General features: G+C 30.2%; 3 protein-coding genes across 4 annotated transcripts in view; all 3 read right to left on the bottom strand.

The window, feature by feature from the left end:
- LOC105141805 (ankyrin repeat-containing protein At5g02620-like) overlaps positions 1–22,254 on the bottom strand; it is a 78,422-nt gene that overhangs the window by 1,079 nt on the left and 55,089 nt on the right. Inside the window, exons 3-5 of one of the 2 annotated variants that reach the window (XM_011049169.1) lie at positions 9,723–10,000; positions 6,777–6,932; positions 6,289–6,391 (exon numbers count right to left, since the gene is read on the bottom strand). In XM_011049169.1, the coding sequence (XP_011047471.1) occupies positions 6,308–6,391; positions 6,777–6,932; positions 9,723–10,000 (518 nt within the window). In that variant the 3' untranslated portion in view covers positions 6,289–6,307. The other variant, XM_011049168.1, reaches the window with a different exon arrangement.
- Positions 1–22,254, bottom strand: part of LOC105141804 (ankyrin repeat-containing protein At5g02620-like) — a 76,355-nt gene that overhangs the window by 9,137 nt on the left and 44,964 nt on the right. Inside the window, exon 3 of the mRNA XM_011049167.1 lies at positions 8,044–8,611. Within this exon, the coding sequence (XP_011047469.1) occupies positions 8,044–8,611 (568 nt within the window). The remainder of the gene's footprint in view (positions 1–8,043; positions 8,612–22,254) is intronic.
- Positions 247–11,942, bottom strand: LOC105141802 (ankyrin repeat and SAM domain-containing protein 1A-like). The gene is made up of 2 exons (XM_011049165.1): positions 11,696–11,942; positions 247–874 (listed from the first exon to the last, which is right to left on the bottom strand). Exons 1-2 carry the CDS (start codon positions 11,789–11,791, stop codon positions 287–289), a joined length of 684 nt encoding a protein of 227 aa, XP_011047467.1. The 5' UTR covers positions 11,792–11,942; the 3' UTR covers positions 247–286.

The following is a 22,254-nucleotide window of genomic DNA, read 5'->3' as shown; positions in this document are numbered from 1 at the left end:
GGTCCCCAGCCGTTGTCATCGGTTGTTTTCGTCAACTTTTTTTCTTTCTTTAACAATTTCCTTGCTATCTCTGAAACCAACAAAACAATGAATAAATGTTTTCCTTCATGAACATAGATTTCACATAGTCTGTGTAAATTACTATATACCCAGTACTTAAACTCACAAAGAATTTGTGGTATAATATTTTTTTTTTTTAAAAAGCTAATTATGAAGCAAACACGGATATATAAAATCAAATATACGTGGCTTTTAAATTATAGTTACTCTATTATATATAAATTATTTAATTCTCCAGACTTGAGCACAAAATCCTACCATGATCTCCCACCGCGCTTGCCGCATGCAGAGCAGTTCTACCATTAGGGCCGCCATAGTCCAGTACTGAAATGCAATTAGCAAGGATTTCATCGATCACCTTTTCTTGTTCTTGACCCCAACTGGAAGCAGCAATATAAAGTGGAGTTTCTCCATGAACATTGGCGGAATATGAAAGCTCAGGCCGGTCCTCTTTAGTCAATATTTCCACCACATGGCTCCGCCTATTTCGAGCTGCCTCGTGCAACGCTGTATCTTGCTCTTCATTGGTCATCCCCAACATCTTTTTTGCTTCTGTTACTCCGCTCTCTGGATCAGTAGGTCGAGCTTTTGCGCGGTCAATGAGGACCTTTACCACGTTGGAATGACCATATCTTGCTGCCAAATGGAGTGGGATTTCACCTTTCTTATTGGCTTGGAATAACAGTGGTGGACACTTTTCTAGAATTTTATCAACAAAATAAGTGGATTCCGGCTCCCTACTTTGGTTTCCTAAGTAGACATGAAGAATGGTGTTCTCGTCTGGAGTCAATAACTGATCAAGGCGGGTTTGATAATTCTTAAAGGGACGGAAATGGCCTTCTTCCGCAGCTTTGAACAAGACAGGATCCATATAGGACGTCATACTATTTTGTAGCTTAGAGAAACTCACTAAATGATAGGTGAACAAATGAAGGGGAGGTGAAATTAACCACTGTGGCTCAAAGGCAAGAGGTTCCACTCCTCAACTGATCACAATCTGCTGATTTCTTCGGTATTTAAAGAAAGAAAAGGCGTTAAGAACCACAAATTACATTTATTTTCCTTTTTGATATTTTGTCGCAATATCTTTTCTTTTGCCCTGCCGGAAAGTTATATCTGTTTTTATCAAGATAATAAGAAAATAAAAAATAAATTCTTTGGCTCATGATCCGTCATTATTAGTGAACTTCGACTCGCCTATGTGTATCCACCTCACTTTTGTCACCCAAATACCTTTCTTTCGGTTCCATGTTATGATGGGCACATTACCCACGTCACCTCTCTCTCTCGTACTTCATTTTTTCTTTTCTTTCGCATATTTAATTTAATTTTTTTTTGTTGCAATCTATCTGTGCATATTTACCTAACCCATAATTCTAACTCTTATATAATTCTTTGTTTATATCACTCTAACATTTATTTTTCTCTTTTTTCTCCTCTCTCTATTATTTTCTCTAATTTATACACCATTTGCTATTCACAGGAACAAAAAAATGAAAAGGCAAAAAAGTGTGATTAATCGTATTAAAACACCATTAGCTATACACTTATACTAGAATAGTTTTTCTCATGTTCTTTTTATTTCTTTTTGTACTTATCTTCAAATATTTTAAAGTATATATGTGCAAGCGTACCCACACATGCATGCCCACACATAAATTAAATCAGTATAAATATAGGATATATATATTTCTAAAAACATTATTTAGCAAATGAAACTAAAATATTTTATCACAATTTAAAAAACAATTGTGAGTATTTTTTTCCCCTTCTTTTATAAGTAGAGAATATTGAAACTGTAACAATAGTGTTGATATCTAAGTATTATAAGTACATAATATTTATTTCCTTCTTTTATAAGTTGAGAATATTGATACTTTAACAATAGTGTTGATATCTAAGTATTGTAAGTGGAGAATAATTTTTTTCTTCTTTTATAAGCAGAGAATATTGATACTTTAACATTCATATATATCACAATGTCTCTTGCTACACTAATAATTTTCAGATATGAAAAAATTAATTAAACACATTACCTATAATTTAAAACTTGTGAGGAAAGTATTATGGCAATAATACTTTTCCCACATATTTTTGTGTGACTCTAAAAAATACATTTGCTTTTGTTTTTATTTTAATTAATATTTTTTTTTTAATTTTATCATTTTAATATTAAATTTTTTTATTGAGTTATCTCACTCTTAAGATATGGATTGCAGGTTTGGGGAATTAACCTAGTTAGCTGGGGTTTTATTCCTTTTCATTTAATTTTATTATTCAATATTAGTTTTAATTAAAAATTAGATTTCATGATTTATTTTATTTATTTTCTATTAGGTTAATCTAGTCTCATTACCCAAGAATAGTTCTTAATAGATTAATCTCGAGTTGACTCAGGTTGGTTTTTTTTTTTTATATTTTTTGTTTAATTGAATTTCTTTTAAATTTTATTATTGAGTATTAAGTCGGTTGAAATTTGAGTTTTTATAATTTATTTTGATTTCTTTTCTATTAGGCTATCTTGGTCTTATAATTAAGGTCGTGAGTTTTGGTATTTTAACCCTAGTTAAATCAAGTTGTTATTTTTTTTATTTTCTTTCAAAAGATTATCTTGGTCTTATGTCCTTCAATATTATATTTGTTTTTTTATTGGGTTGTCTATGTCTTGTGATCTAAGTTGTATGTTTGATAAATTAATCTAGTTAACTCAGTTTTTTATAACTAACTTTTTTCTTAATTTTATTATTTAATATTGTATTTGATTGAGAATTAAGCTTCATTATTTATTTTGATTTGATTTTTATGGGATTATTTCAACCTAATAACTCGGGAATAATACTTAACGGTTAACATATATTGACTTAGATCATTTTTTAACTAAATTTTTTATAAATTTTATCATTTAACATTAGGTCTGATAGAATCGATTAACAATTAAGTTTTATAATTTATTTTCATTTACTTTTTATGGGATTATATCAATTTTATGACTAGATTTGTAGATTTGATAAATTAATCTAAATTAAATCAATTTTTTTAAGATTATCTTAAATAAAAAATTAAGAAATCAATTTTTTTTTTTATTTAAGGTATGAATTTGACCACTTGAATTGCATCATTTTTTTTTACAGGCAAATTCTATCCTTCCGTACAGTTCAATGGCAAGCTTGGGTTGTGTTTTTGGGGCATGAGATTTGCTTACATTTTGATCATCAATGCAGACTGCAGGATGTCACTGTCATAAAAAGCTAAATTTGCATTTTTGTGAAAGAAATCAGATTTTTTGAAACATTTGTTTGTAGAATGTGCTGGATTAATTAATATTTTATTAATTGATTTATTAATCAGATATTTTAATCTGGAATACTTTCAAGCTAAGATTATATAAATGTAATTGTTGATAAATTTATAACTTTTTTTTTCTTTCATAAAAGACAATAAAGATGAAATGCTTTCTATCATAATAGGGTATTACCTGTCTTTTTTTAATGTTGTCTATGCTCTTGAACTTACAAATGCTCAAATATAAATAAATCACTTGTTTTCCTATTTGTTTTTTGGGACAATAAAAAGTTTTTTTAAAAAATATTATTAATTCCCTTAGCATAACTTCCTAGCAAGGCAAAGAATTTTGAAACTCAAAAGAAAAGGGAAAGGAAGACCATGTTGCCATTTATTTTATTTTATTTTTTTTCTTAATATTTAAACACTTGTATATATCAAAGTATCTCATTGTATCACTATTTATTAGACTTAAAAAGTGAATTAAAAACACTCATATATATGCACGCATCCACATATAAACTAAATCAATAAAATTATTTATTATGGATTAAATTTTATAATATTTTTTTATTTTTTTAAAGTTATCTTAATCTTATAAACTGAATTATAAATTTGATAAGTTAATTTATTTTATTTTTTTAAGTTTATTTTTTAATTGATTTTGTTTTTAATTTCTTCCTTTAACTTTGAGTGAATAAGAAACACACATTTATGAAATTTTATTTAATAGCAAATCTGGGATTGATTGTTTTAGTTTGAAATCTTTCTCACAAAATTTAGCTAAAATTTAAAATTTTTGTCTCATTATTGAAAAAGGTTATTATTATTATAACCCAATTTTTTAATTTAAAAAAATAAAAAAACAAAAAAAAATGAATGGATAAAAAAATAATTTGAGAATTGGATTAAGGCAATACAAATTAAAAATTTGAGGATTAATAATGATGGAATTATAAATTTAAACTTGAGGATTAATAATGATGGAATTATAAATTTTGCAGTCAACCTGGTAAAAAAAATAGAAGAATTAACAATTTTAGGGATTTAATTAAACTTTGATTTAATTAATTAATGCATCAAAGTTTGGGGTTGATTTGGGTCACAATTACAAGCAATTAAAGTTCAAGGAGCAAAGTAAATAGACATTGATACTATAGGAGGATTAATTGATTTTTTCAGGGGTAATTGTAATTGAATTAAAAGTTAAAAAGTCAATTGAGGAGTTAATTGATTAAATTAAAAACCAAGTACTGATTTGTAAATGGCTTTGAAATTTAGTTCAATTGCAATTTGATCCAGGGGTAACATTAAGAATAAAAGAGATTTTTCTTGATAGGGACCCAATTGTTAAGTATCAGAAGTTTAGAGGTCAAATTGAAAATAATCATTTCAGGTGAAACGGTGTCATTTTAAGCACTGTTCATCGTCTTTTCATTCTGAATGCCGGATGAACAGGAAACACAACCACAAAAATCACGGACCACGCTGCCAATATCCCCACCCACACGATGATGAATCTCCGAGTGAACGTGAGTCGCAGAAGTTTTTGTTCGCAACGTGCAGGTTGCCCATGATCGTGATTGCTGGGGACAAGTTGAGTGCATTCTCTGGCCTTATAAAGGCCAGAGAAAGGAACAGAAATAGGAGGGGCACATGACAGAGAGAACCAGGGAGAATATAGACACTGGAACAACACGGGAAGCACATAAAGATCATCGCGATGTGGGTAAGACAATTATTATTATTATTGAAAATGATGATGCGATGATATTAATTACTAATAACTATCCACTTAGATAAATTAATTATTCGATACTAAGTAATAATTTTATCTCTTTTTTTTTTTCTCGACCATTATGTGACCTATATGTATTATCAAATTGTTTCAAAACAATCCCAAATTGATTTGAACTTTGCAATCAATTTCTTGTTTACCCACCTGTGCTGTTTCTTCTTTCTCTATCCAATTTGCGCCAACATCATTGTGTCCAATTCGTGGTTGCAGTAAATGGTCGTAGGCACAGAGAGTTTTAAGACGACAGAAGAGGTCCTGAACGACAGTAAAGTACTGCAGTCTCTACAGGCCCATTTTTTATACGAATGTGATAAATAAAAATAAAGTTTTTAATTAGAATATCTATGTTTAATATGCAGTACGATTGCGATAAAGTCCATCACGAACTCGAGAGTCCAGAACATAATATGGGAATTATGATACAGGGAAAAAAAAAAAAACCCTTGAAAATAAAGACAACAGTGACAAAACAGCCAAAGACACAATTACATGGGGATTATGTCTATCGCAACTAGCTCGTAACCCGTAAGACTCTGAGCCTTGGGCTTCTTTGAGGCGAAAACAACCTAAACATTAATACCTTGTAATAGTGTGAAGTATTTTTTATTAAAAAATATATTAAAATAATTTTTTTTATTTTAAATAAAAAATTTAAAATATTACTTACATTGCGTTTCCAAACACCACAGAAGCTCAAACCAATGAGAGACGATGATGGCAGCCCTAAGGAAGGTTCCAGAACTGCGTATGTGCCCGTGATGAATACGATAATCACTGTCCCCATACCCATCATGGTAAACAACGTGGCAACCCCAAATAATATCCTAGTGGTTTTCTTGTCTCTCTCCTCGTCCTTGACCGTTTCCAAACCTTGAATCTGCGAAATCAAAAAGTGAATGAAGACAGTAAAAATTGAGAGTTCGCAAAAAAATTATTTTTTATTAAAAATTATTTTTTAAAATATTTTTATATCATTTTAATGTATTAATTTTAAAAATAATTTTAAAATTTAAATATTATTATTTTAATATAAAAAATACTTTAAAAAACAACCACAAGTATACCACTCAACAATCATCAAATATGATCAATACTATAAAAGCAGCTTTCTTTAACTAGAATTGCAGTGCTCTGACATGACAAAGCATCCCCTTTCTCTTTATTTTTCTAATCATTCCGTCTTCTCAAAACCTTGTGCCTGCGGCCAAGCGGTCCACTGCCAACATCTTCAAGGGATTCTAGGATCTCTTCCTGCAAAAAGTTTAGGGTAAAATATCGTAGATATCCATCATTTTTAGCTATTTAACAAATATCATACATCAACTTCATTGATTGAAATTAAAATAACTTGATTGCAATGCTTTACATTAGCCCAACTATCCCCGAGAAGAAACAAAAGGAAAACTAAGATATGGTCTTAATTTTATATACCATTAATTTTACATCATTTCATTCTAAAATTAATTTCCTCGGAGGGGTAATATTCCAATATATTATTGTTTATTGTTACTCTCCTTAATTAGTTGCTTGTAAGATTATGTTAAGATTGCATTTTTTTCATTCATTTGCCCTATATTTCGTTTTTTTATTGAATAATATTATTATCACAACAGTTAATTCATAGAGGATTAATTACCTGTATCTCTCCAAAATCTCCTACATAAATGTCGTCGACGCTTAGCTTTCGCTTATTAAGACCATATATGTCCCCTTCATCTAAAACCAGTATCCATTGCTTCTGCTGGTGCGCTAAAGCAGCAATTAGATGGAACGGCGTGTTTCCTTTGTCATCCTTCTTCGTTCCAAGTATTGCAAGTTCAGGAATTTTATTTGATAGAAAAATTATAATTGATTATTTCACTAGTAAATCTAATCTTTTACATCCTTAAATGAACCTAAACACTAAGTACACATGGAAAAAGAAGCTCAAACCAAAAAGACAGATGGTGATGGCAAGCCCCAAGAAAGGTTCTAGAATTGCGTATATGTCTATGATGAATGCGATAATTATTGTTCCCATGCCAATCATGACAACCCCAAATAATCTTAGAGTGGTTTTCTAATTAATTTCTTCGCCCTTATTCATTTCTAAACCTTGAATCAATGCCGTCAAAAAATTGATAAAGACCGCAGAAATAGAGAGCACCATTAACATTGCATCTGATATGACAAATACTATAAATACAGCCTTTTTAGCTAGAATTGCAGTGCCTTGATCGCCCTTGTAACCGCCAAGTAGGGTGAATGCTGCTGCAAATATTACTTAGATATAACTAGGTTTAAGAGGACATATAGTCATGCTATTCTAAAGTAGACGCTTAAAACAGAGATAACAAGAGATTTAAAGGTTGGTCAAGCTCAAAATTTAACAAGAGATTTTACAAGTTGTTTTCTTGTGGAAAGTTGTTCCGTCATTCAATGGAATGCTAGATCTTCCAAAATTAGGCTAAAAAATTGCTACTTAGGCCAATTTTGTTTTTTATTTTTTCTAGATTTATTATTTTATTTAAGATTTTATGTTAATTTTCTTTATGCTTTTGAATTCTAATTTTTTTTTCTTATAGAGATATGATTTTATCTATTTAAAATTAGTAAATATTTATTTTTCAAAAAATTAAACTGTAAATTTAAAATGCAATCCATTTGGCTTGTCAAAATTCTATTATTTGGGGGGGGGGGGGGGGGGGGGGGGGGGGGTTCTAATATCTGTTTTAGTTTTCTTTGTTTTTTATCCAGTAAACGAAGTTATTGCTATTAAAATATATGTTTTGTATATGAAATTAAAAATAATTAATATGAAAAGAGAATTTTCTAAAACAATAAGAATTTAAAACAAATACATCAGAGTTTTATTTGATAGAAAATTTAGAATAGATTGTTTCACCAGGATGTCTTCTCTTTACAATCCTTGTAAATGAACCTAAACACTAAACACACAAGGAAGAAGAAGCTCAAACCAATGAGACAGATGGTGATGGCAATTCCCAAGAAAGGTTCTAGAACTGCGTATGTACCTGTGATGAATGTGATAATCATCGTCCCCATGGCAATCATAGTCAATAACGTGGCAGCCAAAAATAATGTTATAGTGGTATCCTCATCTATCACTTCTCTCTTAACCCATTCCAAACCTTGAATCAGCGAAATCAAAAAGTGGATAAAAACAGCAAAAATAGAGAGCACCATTGACATTGCATCAGATATGACAAATATTATAAAAGCAGCTTTTTTAGCAAGAATTGCAGTGCCTTCATTTGGACCTTGGTCGCTCTTGTAACCACCAGGTAGGGTGAATGCTGCTGCAAATGTTACCGTTGCTATCAGCGCCGCAACAACTAGATGAGACTCTCTTGCTTTACTCAAAGCTTCCTCAAACTCTTTGTTTCTCTTATCATTCTGTTCATTCAAAACCTTGAGCTGGCTGCCAAGCGGTCCATTGCCAACATCTTCAAGGGATTCTAGGATCTCTTTCTGAAAAATAGTTAGGGAAAACTATCGTAGATATCCATCATTTTTAGCCATTTAACAAATATCATATATCAACTTCTGGGCCTTTGTTTTTGTTTCCACAACTAGCTAGTTTGTTTGCAATCAAATCCTTCTTGTTACTCTATATATTAGCAGGTAACAAAAACTAATTTCGTTGACACTAAACCGCATGCTTTACATTAGCCCAACTATCCCCAAAAGGAAAACTAAGATATGGTCTTAATTTTATATACCATTAATTTTACATCATTTCATTCTAAAATTAATTTCCTCGGAGGGGTAATATTCCAATATATTATTGTTTATTGCTACTCTCCTTAATTGCTTGTAGATTATGTTAAGTTTCTATTTGATTTTTTAACTATAATTTTCAGATTTTTTTAATTGTAATTTTTTTCTTTCATTTGTACTTGTTTTTGTTTTTTTATTAACAATATATGTTTTTTAAGCAGTTACATGCGATCCATATGCATAATCTGGTATTAAGTTAACAACATTATTAAGTTATTCATATGGCTTCACTTTTATATTTAGTATTGCAGTGTAAATAGTTTTCAAAAATATTTAGTATTGCAGGGTGATAGTTTTTAAAAGTGTTTTCAGTTTATCAAAATTATATATAAAAAAAATAATATTAAAATATTAATTTATTTTTTAAAAAATACAATACAGAAGATACTCCTAACATGACACCGGTTACAAAGTGATCCCAACAGGCAATAATACAGTGAAACTGAACAAAAGTTATATGAACCCATTTGATGGATATGATTTAATTATATTCAAAACCCAAATAGAGAAATCAAGAAATTGATTCATATATATATATATATATATATGTAGTGTGTGTGTGTGTGTGTGTGTTGGGGGGGTTGTTTAATGTATGCATTAATTATCACAACAGTTAATTCGGATTGATTACCTGTATCTCTGCAAAATTTCCTTCAAAAATGTCGCCGACGCTTAGCTCTCGCTTATTAAGACCATATATCTGCATTTCACTAAAACTATATTTATGAAATACACGTAACCGGTCATTCTGCTTGCGCGCAAAAGCAGCAAGTAGATGGATGGGCGTGTTTCCTTTGTCATCCTTCTTCGTTTTAAGTCTTGCAAGTTCAGGAATATTCTCCATACATTCCTCGAATGCTTTTTTATCTTTACTTGCCACAGCGTAGTGAAGGGCATTCCAACCTCTGTTATCAACTAGCTCACAACAAGCTGGACATCCAGAAACAATCTCTTTCATTGCGTTTACATGTCCTTGAATGGCTGCAATGTGAAGAGCTGTTCTCTTCTTCTCTGTTTCAGCAATGTAGGCCGCGGACGCATCATATTCTAGTAATACTTTCAGTACACGAGGAGACCGGACTTGCACTATACGAGGAGACCAGTCATAACAAGCAGCGTGGTGAAGGGGTGACCAGCCATTGTCATCGGTTGTTTGCGTCAACTTCTTTTCTTTTTCTAACAATTTTCTTGCTGTCTCTGAAACCAACAAAACAAGGAATAAAAGTTATCCTTCATGAACAACAGAGATTTCACTTTTGCCCCGTTTAATAATTTCTTTTAGAAAACTAGTTTCTTGAAAAATATTTTTTTAGAAAATAAATTATTTTTCAATGTTTTGTAGCATCATAAAAAATAAGTTAAAAAATATTTTTTAGTATTTGGTTATGTCATAAAAAATAAGTTAAAAAAAATTATTAATATTTTTTTCAAATTTATTAAAATAATAAGGACAAAATCTTACAAATTAAAAAGTTGAATAAGAATAAAATTGAAAAAAAATCTAATTTTATAAATGATCTCAAATAAAATAAATAACAATTAAGATAATGAAGATCAAATCTAACAAATAAAAAAGTTAAAAAATAATAAAATTAAAAAAATTATAATTTCATAAATTATTTCAAATAAAATAAATAACAATAAAAAAAAAGAACTAAATCTTATAGATAAAAAATCAATTAACGATAAGAGAAAAACAAATAACAATGATAAAAATAAGAATCAAAGTTGATATAAAAATTAAATTAAATCAAATTTTAAAGGATGAAATTAAAAAAAAAAGATTCAAAATAAAATATATAGCAATAAAAAAATTGAGGACCAAATTTGATATAATAAGTAAATAATATAATATTTTTAAATTTTTAACAACTTATGAAAAGCGTTTCTCACCTAAAATAAAAAAATCATTTTCTTAGAAATTAAATTAAATTTTTCTTTAATTAAAAAATGCTTTTCATTGAGTAATATTTTTAATAATAATTAAACAAAAATTTTTTTAGAAATAATTTAAAAAAAATTAATTTCATGAAATATATGTAACTTATATATCCAATACTTAAACTCACAAAGTTTCTTTAATAATAATAATAATAAAAGCTAATTATGAAGCAAACACGGATATATAAAATCAAATATACGTGGATTTTAAATTATAGTTTACACTATTATATATAAATTATTTAATTCTCCAGACTTGAGCACAAAATTCTACCATGATCTCCCGACGCGCTTGCAGCGTGTAGAGTAGTTCTACCATTAGGGCCGCCATAGTCCACTGAAATGCAATTTCCTAAGATTCCATCGACTACCTTTCCGTGTTCTTGGATTCTCCACCACGGGAAAATGGAAGCAGCAATATAAAGTGGAGTTTCTCCATGAACATTGGCGGAATATGAAAACTCAGGGTCCTCTTTAGTCAATATTTCCACCACATGGCGCCGCCTATGTCGAGCTGCCTCGTGCAACGCTGTATCTTGCTCTTCATTGGTCATCCTCAACATCTTTTTTGCTTCTGTTACTCCGCTCTCTGGATCAGTGGGTAGAGCTCTTGCGCGGTCAATGAGGACCTTTACCACACTGGAATGGCCATATCTTGCTGCCAAATGGAGTGGGATTTCACCTTTCTTATTGGCTTGGAATAACAGTGGTGGACACATTTCAAGAATTTTATCAACAAAATCAGTGGATTCCGGTTCACTGCTTTGGTTTCCTAAGTAGACATGAAGAATGGTGTTCTCGTCGTGGAGTCAATACCTGATTGAGGCTATGCATTTTCTCAAAGGGATCGATATTGCCTTCTTCCGCAGCTTTGCACAAGACAGGATCCATATAGGGATCGATGCTATTCATTTTCTCAGAAGAATCCATTTTGTAGCTTAGAGAACTCACAAAATGAAATGTAAACAAATAAAGGGGAGGAGAAATCGCTGTGGCTCAAAGGTTAGCGGTTACACTCCTCAACTGATCACAAGCTGCTGCTTTATTTGGTCTGTTGCTTCTCTGGAGATGGACAGGATATTTATTGAGGTTCGATTTTTAAATGTTATTTATTTGGAAATATATTACAAAAATAATTATTTGTTTTTTAAAATTATTTTTATATCATTACATTAAAATTATTTAAAAATAAAAAAACAAATTAATTTAAAAAAAAAAATTCAAAAACATTTTTACGTTGTGAGCAAGAAGATACAAATTCAAAGACAAGGTGACACAAGAAACAGAATCAAATGTGCCCCAACGCCAAGAGAAAGGAAATATCCACCACCCCTTCTTCCTAGTCTACACTGTCACCACCTTAATTATACCAACTGTAACAATGTATTTTAATTTTGAAGTGTTTCGACTTTCGAGGTTGTACTATTACAAGTTACTGCATTAATTAGCTACTAAACAAAATTGGATGAGACCTTGTGAATGATTGATATATATGGTTTTTTTTTTAAATGTTTTTTTTAATATATTAAAATAATATTTTTAAAATTTTTTTATTTTTAAAATTAATATATCAAAACTATTGAAAAACACTAAAATACATATAAATTTAATTTATTTTTAAAAAACACTTTTAAAAATATATAAAAACAATGAAAATATATTTTCTAGAATTATTGAATATAATATAGTTTTAAAGACATATATGAGAATGTGATAAAAATTATTTTTTAAAAAATTATTTGTTTAAAAATATTTTAAATTTTTTTATTTTAAATTTTTTAATTTTAATATTAATATATCAAAATAATTTAAAAATATTAAATATAATTTAATTTCAAACTAAAAAAAATTTAAAAACATGTTTCACATCAAAAACCCAGCTCTAACCATAAGAAAAACATCCAATTTTACTCGAAATATGCTGAAGACAGAAAAGAGGCAAGTGGGGCAGAGAAATTGACCACGCCGAAGACAAGCTAGGACAATCAGAATAATGAGTATGAATTTTTTACTCGAAATATATTAAAATAAATCTTTTTATTTTTTAAAATTATTTTTATATTAAAATAAAAATATCTAAAAATAAAAAAAAATATTAATTTAAAATTAAATTTTTTATTTTTAAAAAATATTTTTATATTTTTAAAATTTAAAAAAAAACAAAGCCGATAAAAAAAAAAAAGTTTCCACGAAGGTTGTCTTTATTTTTAAAAAATATTTTTAAAATTTAAAAAGAAACAAAGCCGAAAAAAAAAAAGTTTCCACGAAGGTTGTCAGCCACATTTAAATTTTAGACTTGGATCCAAGGCAAGAACTAAAGGAACTGTTTTATGAATATACAGCAAGTATCGATTTTTGGTGCAGATTTTTCTGCCACTTTGAATTTAAGAATATACTCGGCTGAATTACCTCTGAATTTATTGTAATAGATCATCCAACTTTGAAAGAAAAAAGGCTAAATAAATATATAAAATCAAATAAGATATGGCACTGAAAACCTCAATTTTTTCACTCATTGTAGATCATCATGCAATTATTCTAGCCCTTTCTTTCCTCAGCAGACCACATATGGATCAAATTTTATAGCATTGTGTGTTTCAATTCTTTGAGCTTGGAACCACCTCAACCTGCCATAAAAGGAAAGCTGCCTTCTCTTAAAATGCCACTGTGTGCTTAAAATGTCTTTTGCCTTGCTACGGAGTTACATGTGATTCATATGCATAATCTGTTATTGTAGATGAAAAACTTAACAAAATCAATAAAATGACTTCATTCCAAATAAAAATAGATTGTTAAGTTATTCATGACTTCTTCCCTGTTTCAGCAATGTAGGCAGCGGACGCATCATATTCTAGTAATACTTGCACTACTCGAGGACAACAGATGTTATAGGCAGCGTAGTGAAGTAGCAAATATTCCATTTCAATTTCAATGTAAAATGTAAATAATTGTATCTCATATTAGGGGAGAAAAGAAATTTTTATCTTTTTATCATTAGAAAATAGAATGGAAATCTTCACCTAATATTTTGATCACTAGAAACTTTAATTAGTTTCAGAGATTGGATACGAGGACTGATTCTATAAAAAAAAGATATTAGCACTTCAAATACGCCTTACTAAGATAAGTTGTATTGTTTAATTGTTTGATAAAAAGCTAAAATGTTATCTTATTTCTAGTTAGTAGTCTCTCTATGGTATAGGAAAAGTCCTCCTCAATAAGAAGATCTTTATCTTATTGGGTAAAAAAATTTAATTGTTCTACCGTCTATATGAAAACTATATTTTTAATATCAGGAATACGTTTTACGTATAAATTTGTAATCTCAGATACTAAAAGAAGACAAAAAGATTTTTTTAAAATCTTTGAAATATTGACCTAGTTCTCATGGCTAAAATAAATTTGTTGTAAAACCAAAGTGCATGCTAATACATATATATTTTTTAAAATTTCCTTTGTTGTATAAAAATATGATGTGATGATTTTTTTCTTTTATTTTGGAGAGACTAGGCCGTATGCATGAAAATAAAATATTTTTTTATTTTATTTTTTGATGTCTTGATGAAAACCGAGTATTTTAATACTAGATTTATATCCTTACAATATACAAATACAAACTAGTATTAAACAATTTTGATAAAAATATGCAAGAAAATCAACAAAATTTTTTAAAGAATTTTTCAGAAATTTTTTCCTTTAATTTTTTTATATGTCTATATATATAAATAATACAAAAATAGCATAATATATAATATATAATATTAGGTGGGCTAGACTGGGCCAGCCAAAATAACTGGGTCGGACTCAGCCCCAAAATGGTTGAGCCGATCTCGGCCCAATAGTTCTCTTTCTTTTTAGTTTGGGCCAGACCCGGCCCAAAAAGCAAAGCTGGGCCAGAATCAGTCTGGCCCACAAAACATCAGGGCTGGGCCAGAACCAGCCTAACCCAACGAAGGAAACCCATCAGTGATGGGTTAGAACCAGCCTAGCCTAGCATAAAAAAACCAATGGGGAGGAATTATTTTCCCCTTCCCATCCTCTTACATGTAGGAGGAAACACAAGTAACAAAAGAAATGAGGGGGGAAGAAGAGTATACCTGGCGTGGAGGAGGCGGTGGCGGTGTTGTGGATCACGAACGTCGACTAATTGCTTCGCTGGCAGTGCTGCGGTGAAGGCCGGTGGCAGTGTTGTGGCTCATGGATGGTGACTCCCAAGCAATGCTACTGTTTCAAGCGGCGGAGAGGTTACTGCTCTTCCCTTCTCCTCCGTTTCCTTTCTTTTTCTTTTGTTTTTCAATGGTTTTCCTTTATCCTTTTCGGTTTGTTTTTAAATTTCCTACCATGTTTCAAGCTTTTCCTTCCCCTCCCTATATTTCGGTTCCTTTTTTCTCTCTTCGGTTCGTTCTCTCCGTTCCCTCTTTCTCTTTTTGGTTCCTCCTTTTTTTTTTCTTCTCTTCTCTCTGTTCCCTCTTTCTCTTCTCAGTTCCTCCTCTACCCCCTGTGCTGGCGTTGGATGCTATTTATAGAGCCAAGGGAGCGGGGTTCTTTATTGTTGTGCATGGGGAGTAGGGCAGCACTGGTTGGTTGGCCAAGGGGCGCGGCTGGCAAGGTGCGGCTCCTCTAGTTTCTCATTATCAAAAGGCGTGGGGCTACGGGTCTTGGCAAAGCATGTGGGAAGAGAGAGGCAGCAAAATTACAAAAGAAAAAGACAAATTTTCTTCCTTCCCCTGCTAAACGTCCAGGGGAAGAAGAAAGAGGAACAGTGACGTTCAAAACATCATCGTTTTGTTCTTTTTTTTTTTCTTTTTTTTAAACATGAAACAACATCGTTTTGGACAAAACACATCATTTCATTTAAATAAAAAAGGTGCTGAAACGCGTTAATTTTCAAATTAGCCTTCAATTTATCTTTTGTTTTATTAAATCCTCAAATGTAATTTTGATTTTAAGAATTAATTCAATTGCATCCCTGCCAACTTCAATCGGCAGCCCCATAGTTGGCTGCCCTTTTCACTTTGGTCCCTGTTCTCTGATTTATGCAATTTAACCTACAATTGATCAATAAACATTTAATTTCTTCAATTTAGCCCCTGATTTGGTTTATTACAGCCTCTCTATTTACACGTCTTTTCCATTTTGGTTCTTGGTTTCGGATTTCCTCAATTAAGTCTTTAATTGGCCATTAAACTTAATATTTATGTATTTCAGCCCCTGTTTTGACCAAATCAACTCTAAAAAATTATAATCTGACCCAGAACTTTAATTTCTTCCAATTAAAGCCCAAATTAACTTAAAAATCCATTTTTCTTGCAATCAAACCCTTTATAAATTCAATTAAACCTTCAATAAAATCCAATTAAGTACATAAACATCCAATTTTGGACTTTTCTCCTTAAATTTAAATTTTCTTTTCCAACAGGGCTCTCATCATTCAAGAATATACTATCAAAATTTCAATCTTTGTATTTTTATTCTCCTTAATCAATTTTTCTAACCATTTTTTGACCGCTCTAGCCTCCTATTATTTTTCTAATTTCTTCTGGTTATATATTTATATTTTTTTTATTTTTATGTGGGGACCCAAAAATGGGTTACAACACTTTTAATATTAGTTTCTTTTATTGGATTATCTTACTCTTATGACATGGATTGCAGGTTTGGCGGATTAACCTAGTTGGCTGAGTTTTTATTCCATCTTATTTTTTTTTTAATTTTATCATTCAATATTAGTTTAATTGAGAATTGGGCTTTATGATATGTTTTATTTGCTCTCTATTAGATTAATTCAGTCTCATGACCTGATTGTGTTCAATGAATTAATGTTGAGTTAACTCAAGTTATTTTTTGTGTCTTTTTGTTTAATTGAACTTCTTTCCAAATTTATCATTGAATATCAAATGAAACCGATTCACTTTCTAAAGTTTGAAATAAATCTGATAAATCTTTAAAACATTTAAATCTAGTCCCTCAAATCAAGACTTGAAAAACTTGGGCTGGAATCCTTTTTGCAATAATATTCTCTACTTTTCCACTAAATGTTCAAATAGGAATATAATGAGCTTATGATATCGAAATCAAGGAATTCAAAAGCCTAAGTTCATCAGCACGTAAAAGACTAAAACTTCCCTAAAGAATTTAAAGTGAGATAAAATCGTTTTGAAGAATAGAATTACAACAAAACTCAGCTGGAAACCATTTCGTGACATGATTTTTTACTTTCACATTAGATATTCAAACGAGAATATCTTTAGTTTTTGATATCTAAATCAATTAATTCAAAAGCTCAAATTCATCTACGGGTCTAGGAATACAACTTTGATAAAGGATTTGAAGTGAGATAAAATCTTTTTAGATATTAGAATCTGACAACAATCTGGTTGGTAAAAAAGGATCTCATGATATAATTTAGAAACTGACAATGTTGAGCATCCCGATATGATTGAAAGTATAACCTAAGAACAACGACCAACAAAATTGTGGCAAAAGTAGAGTTTTTAGTGCAAAACTCGGGCCATAATCCTTCTCGCGGTAAAATTCTCTACTTTCATGTTAGATATTTAAATGGGAATATCACGAGCTTTTGATATCAAAATCAAGTGATTCAAAAGACTAAATTCATGTATAATTATAGAGCTACAACTTTCATGAAAGATAAAAAAATGAGATAAATTCATCTTGAAGAGTAAAATCTAACCGCAACCTGGTTGGTCAAAAGGATTTCCTAATCTGATTTGGAAACTACCAATATCGAGCATCCCTAATCTAACTGAGGGTTTGACCTCATGATAGTGAATAACAAAATTATGACGGAAGCAAAGTCTTTAGTAAAATACTCAGGTTAGAATCCTTCTCGCGGCAGAATTCTCTACTTTCTCATTAGATATTCTCATGAGAATATCTTGAGCTTCTGATATCAAAATTAGGAGATTCAAAAACCTAAATGCATCTACGCATACAAGTCTACAACTTTCATGAGAGTTTAAAGTGAGATAAATTTGTTTTGAAGAACATCATTTCTGGTCGTAATCTGGTTGGTGAAAAAAGGTTTCTTGATCTGATTCATGAAACTGACAATGCCAAACATCCAAATATGACTGAGAGTCTGCCATAAGAATAGTGAGCCCTATGACCCAATAAAGATGTAGGTCATTTATTCAACATATCATAAGTGACAGAATATAACTAGGATGGTTAGAAATCGTGCAAAACCAAGCCAGAATCAGAGCCTTAGTTGGAACAAAAAATTGTGACAACAGCAAAATTAACTTTTTTAGTGCAAATTTTAAGGGATTTATTCAACCTTAAAAACAAGATAAAGAAGGAATAAATTTAGTATTATGAAGACTCCTAATCAATTGAAGAAAACTTGATGATTTTGGCAGTAAAGGGGGATGATAAAGAAAGTAGAAAACAACTCAAATAGGGTTCAAAAAATATTTATGTCTTCTCTGCTTTTATCAGTCTTGCACCAAATATGAGCTACACTCCTGCACTCGATTCAAAAGAGGTATACATCATCTCCAGCATATGGGGTCCAAAAATAAGTAGCAACATATGTGTCTGGATTGTTCCTTGGCTCTCTCCAATACACAAATGTTTCTTCAACTAAAGTTAAGTAATTAACTTTTTTTGCCTTTTGCTTTATACTTTAGGTAAAGTTCTGTCATATTTTTTATTTGATTTATGATCTAATTTTAATTTTATTCTTTTATAATTAGTTATTAAAAATATTAAGGTTTATGATAATTTAAAGGTTTTGATATGAATATGTTCAAAATAAATATTTAAATCTATTAATTTAATCAATTAAATGTTTCTTTTCTTATTATAAAGGAATAAATTAATATTTATACAAAACCACTATTCTTGACATCTCTTGCATTGGTAGAGTAGTTTATTGAAATTTAATATTTTTATATGATTTGTTTATAAGTAAAATATCAAATAAAAAACATGTTTTTCAAGCGTTGTTCCTCCTACACAGATACTAGGCATTGTTCCTAAATTAAATATCTAGAAATTATTAAGTACAATTTAATTAACTTACTTATTATATACATATAATTATATAAGTTTTATGAAGCAATTTCAAAATATAAAAACTCGAAAAGAATAATTATAATGTAAATTTTTTTATTTTAAAGTATTTGTAAATTAATTTTACTTGATATAAATTATTATATATGTTTTGAATTGATTTCTAATACATATCTACATCACATCATATTTATTAGTAATTTTCTCCCATGTTTAAAAAACTTTGGCTCCACGTTAACTAGGTACTAGACAAATTGCACGAGATTTAGGAGCGAACATTTGAAATTATAATTTATTTTATTTTTAAAAAATATTTTTTATTTAAAAATGTATTAAGATAATTTTTTTTGTTTTTTTATTTTTAAACTTAATACATCAAAACTATTGAAAAACACTAATAAAAAAATAAATTTGATTTGGTTTTTAAAAAACATTTTGAAAAATAATAGTGGTGGACACCTTTCTAGAATTATATCAACAAAATCAGTGAATTCCGGTTCACTGCTTTGGTTTTTCAAGTAGACATGAAGAATGGTGTTCTCGTCTGGAGTCAATAAGTGATCGAGGTAGGTTTGATCATTCTCAAAGGGATCCATACTATTTAGTAGCTTAGAAAAACTTACTAAATGAAATGCAAACAAATTAAGGTTCCACTCCTCAACTGATCCCAAGCTGCTGATTTCTGTGATTTGTTGCCTCCCTGGATAAAGGGGTATTTGAGAGGGTTAAATATTGTTTTTTTTTTAAAATAATTTAAAAATATTTTTTTTATTTTAAAAAAATATTACTTTTAGTATTATCATAATAAAATTATTTTTTTGTTTGGTTAAAAAAAAAACTTTGTTTTTTTAAGTGGTCTTTTACGAAGCTTTTTTTATGTCCTGTGGTTCACGTGACTGATTGTGCTGTATCCTTCTTGCTTTTAATCTTTGATAGCCTAAACAGACGAAAACGACCACCTTCTCTGTTCTCCACAATTGAGAGACGAAAAAAATCAGCATTCTTAGTACGCCCAATAAAACCTTCAGCATCCATAAAATCAGATCTTAATTGCAAAAATCTGAGCAAGGGACAATCTGACCTTTTAAATCCTTGTAAATGATCCGAAACACTAAATACACAAAGAAAAAGAAGCTCAAACCAATAAAACAAGTGCTCACAGCAAGCTCCAAAGAAGGTTCTAGAATTGCATATGTGCCTGTGATAAGCATTTTTACTACGCCCAATAAAACCTTCAACATCCATAAAATCAGATGTTAATTGCATAACTCTGAGAGGATACAAATTCAAAGCCACAGGTGATACAAGAAACACAATTAAATTTGCTCCAACGCCAAGAGAAAGGAAATTTCAACCATCCCATCTTGCTAGTCTACACTACCTTATACCACGGTAGGTTGTCTATGTCAGCGTTTTATTTTTTAAGACTTGAAGATAAAAAGATTGTGGTACAGCTCTAACCATAAGGAAAACGAGTGAAGACAGAAGATGCAAGTGGGGCAGAGAAATTGACCTCGGGGAAGACAAGCGAGGACAATCATTATGAGTGTCTTTATGTTCAAGAGCAGCAGCAATTAGTATTTTAAAAATTTTAATTTTTTAATTTTGATATTTTAAATTAATATTTTTTTATGTATTTAGATATGGTGATATTAAATATAATTTTTAAAAATTTAAAAATAATTTTTTAATATAAAATTATTTTAAAAAATAACTATAAGATACTCCAACAAAGACGAAGAATCCAAAACAGACCGAGCAGAAAAGCTACTTCAAAAATTGAACTTTCCACGAAGGTTGCCAGTCAAATTTAAATTTTGGACTTTGGATCCAAGGCAAGACTTAAAGGAGCGGCTGGTGTGCATCAATGTCATAAATAGGGTTAACATTAACCGTTTCTAGTTATTTGGAGGTTTTTATTTATTTGATGCACCTAATAGTTCCTTTTTAATTGTTGATATTTTAATTGTTTTTTAATTAAAACTCTCGGAATTTGTTTAACATTTGAACTTAGGTTATTAAACTGATTATCATATCACACATAATAAGTCACTTTAATATTATGCATCTAGCGGTCACATATTTTTTCTCTAATTTATATCTATCATAAATTTTTATTGCCAATTTTAAGAATTTCTCATCGTTGGTGCATATGCACCTCGAGTTTTTCACGTTGGCTTACTTGGCGCAGGCTAGGCACCCTTTGATCCGAGTTTGAGGCCTATCGCCTCCTCCTATAAACATGTTGTTGACAACTTCCATGTATCTTGGAAGAGTAAATTGTATATTGGTGGAGTGTAGGTACTGATGAGAAAAATGCTTCATAATTACAGCATTTCTTGTTCCGCATACTGGAAATGTTGATGAAATTGTTGTTTTGTTCATTTTAATTGTAATATCAAGAAATTGCAGTGCTCCATCTAGCTGTCTGGGGATCCTAAAAATTATATTATATATATGAAACTTATATAAGAAAAAGGGTTCAATATTAGAGAGGATCTTGCCAATTTTCCAACTTAACGCCCAGTCCTTGGACTTAGATGAGATCACGTAATGATCTTATACACTGATGGCAAGCTCCAATGAAGGTTCTAGAATTGCATATGTGCCTGCGATAAATGCACTTTACCACAACCAAAAAAAAATAAAATTACTGCATTCTTAATTAGTACGCCCAAAAAACCCTTCAGCATCCATAAAATCAGATCTTAATTGCAAAAATCTGAGCAAGGGACAATCTGACCTTTTAAATCCTTGTAAATGATCCGAAACACTAAATACACAAAGAAAAAGAAGCTCAAACCAATAAAACAAGTGCTCACAGCAAGCTCCAAAGAAGGTTCTAGAATTGCATATGTGCCTGTGATAAGCATTTTTACTACGCCCAATAAAACCTTCAACATCCATAAAATCAGATGTTAATTGCATAACTCTGAGAGGATACAAATTCAAAGCCACAGGTGATACAAGAAACACAATTAAATTTGCTCCAACGCCAAGAGAAAGGAAATTTCAACCATCCCATCTTGCTAGTCTACACTACCTTATACCACGGTAGGTTGTCTATGTCAGCGTTTTATTTTTTAAGACTTGAAGATAAAAAGATTGTGGTACAGCTCTAACCATAAGGAAAACGAGTGAAGACAGAAGATGCAAGTGGGGCAGAGAAATTGACCTCGGGGAAGACAAGCGAGGACAATCATTATGAGTGTCTTTATGTTCAAGAGCAGCAGCAATTAGTATTTTAAAAATTTTAATTTTTTAATTTTGATATTTTAAATTAATATTTTTTTATGTATTTAGATATGGTGATATTAAATATAATTTTTAAAAATTTAAAAATAATTTTTTAATAT

Source organism: Populus euphratica, unplaced genomic scaffold, assembly GCF_000495115.2.
Source record: "Populus euphratica unplaced genomic scaffold, PopEup_1.0 scaffold132.1, whole genome shotgun sequence".
NCBI classification, from domain to species: Eukaryota; Viridiplantae; Streptophyta; class Magnoliopsida; order Malpighiales; family Salicaceae; genus Populus; species Populus euphratica.
This window is presented reverse-complemented; position numbering and strand designations above follow the sequence as displayed.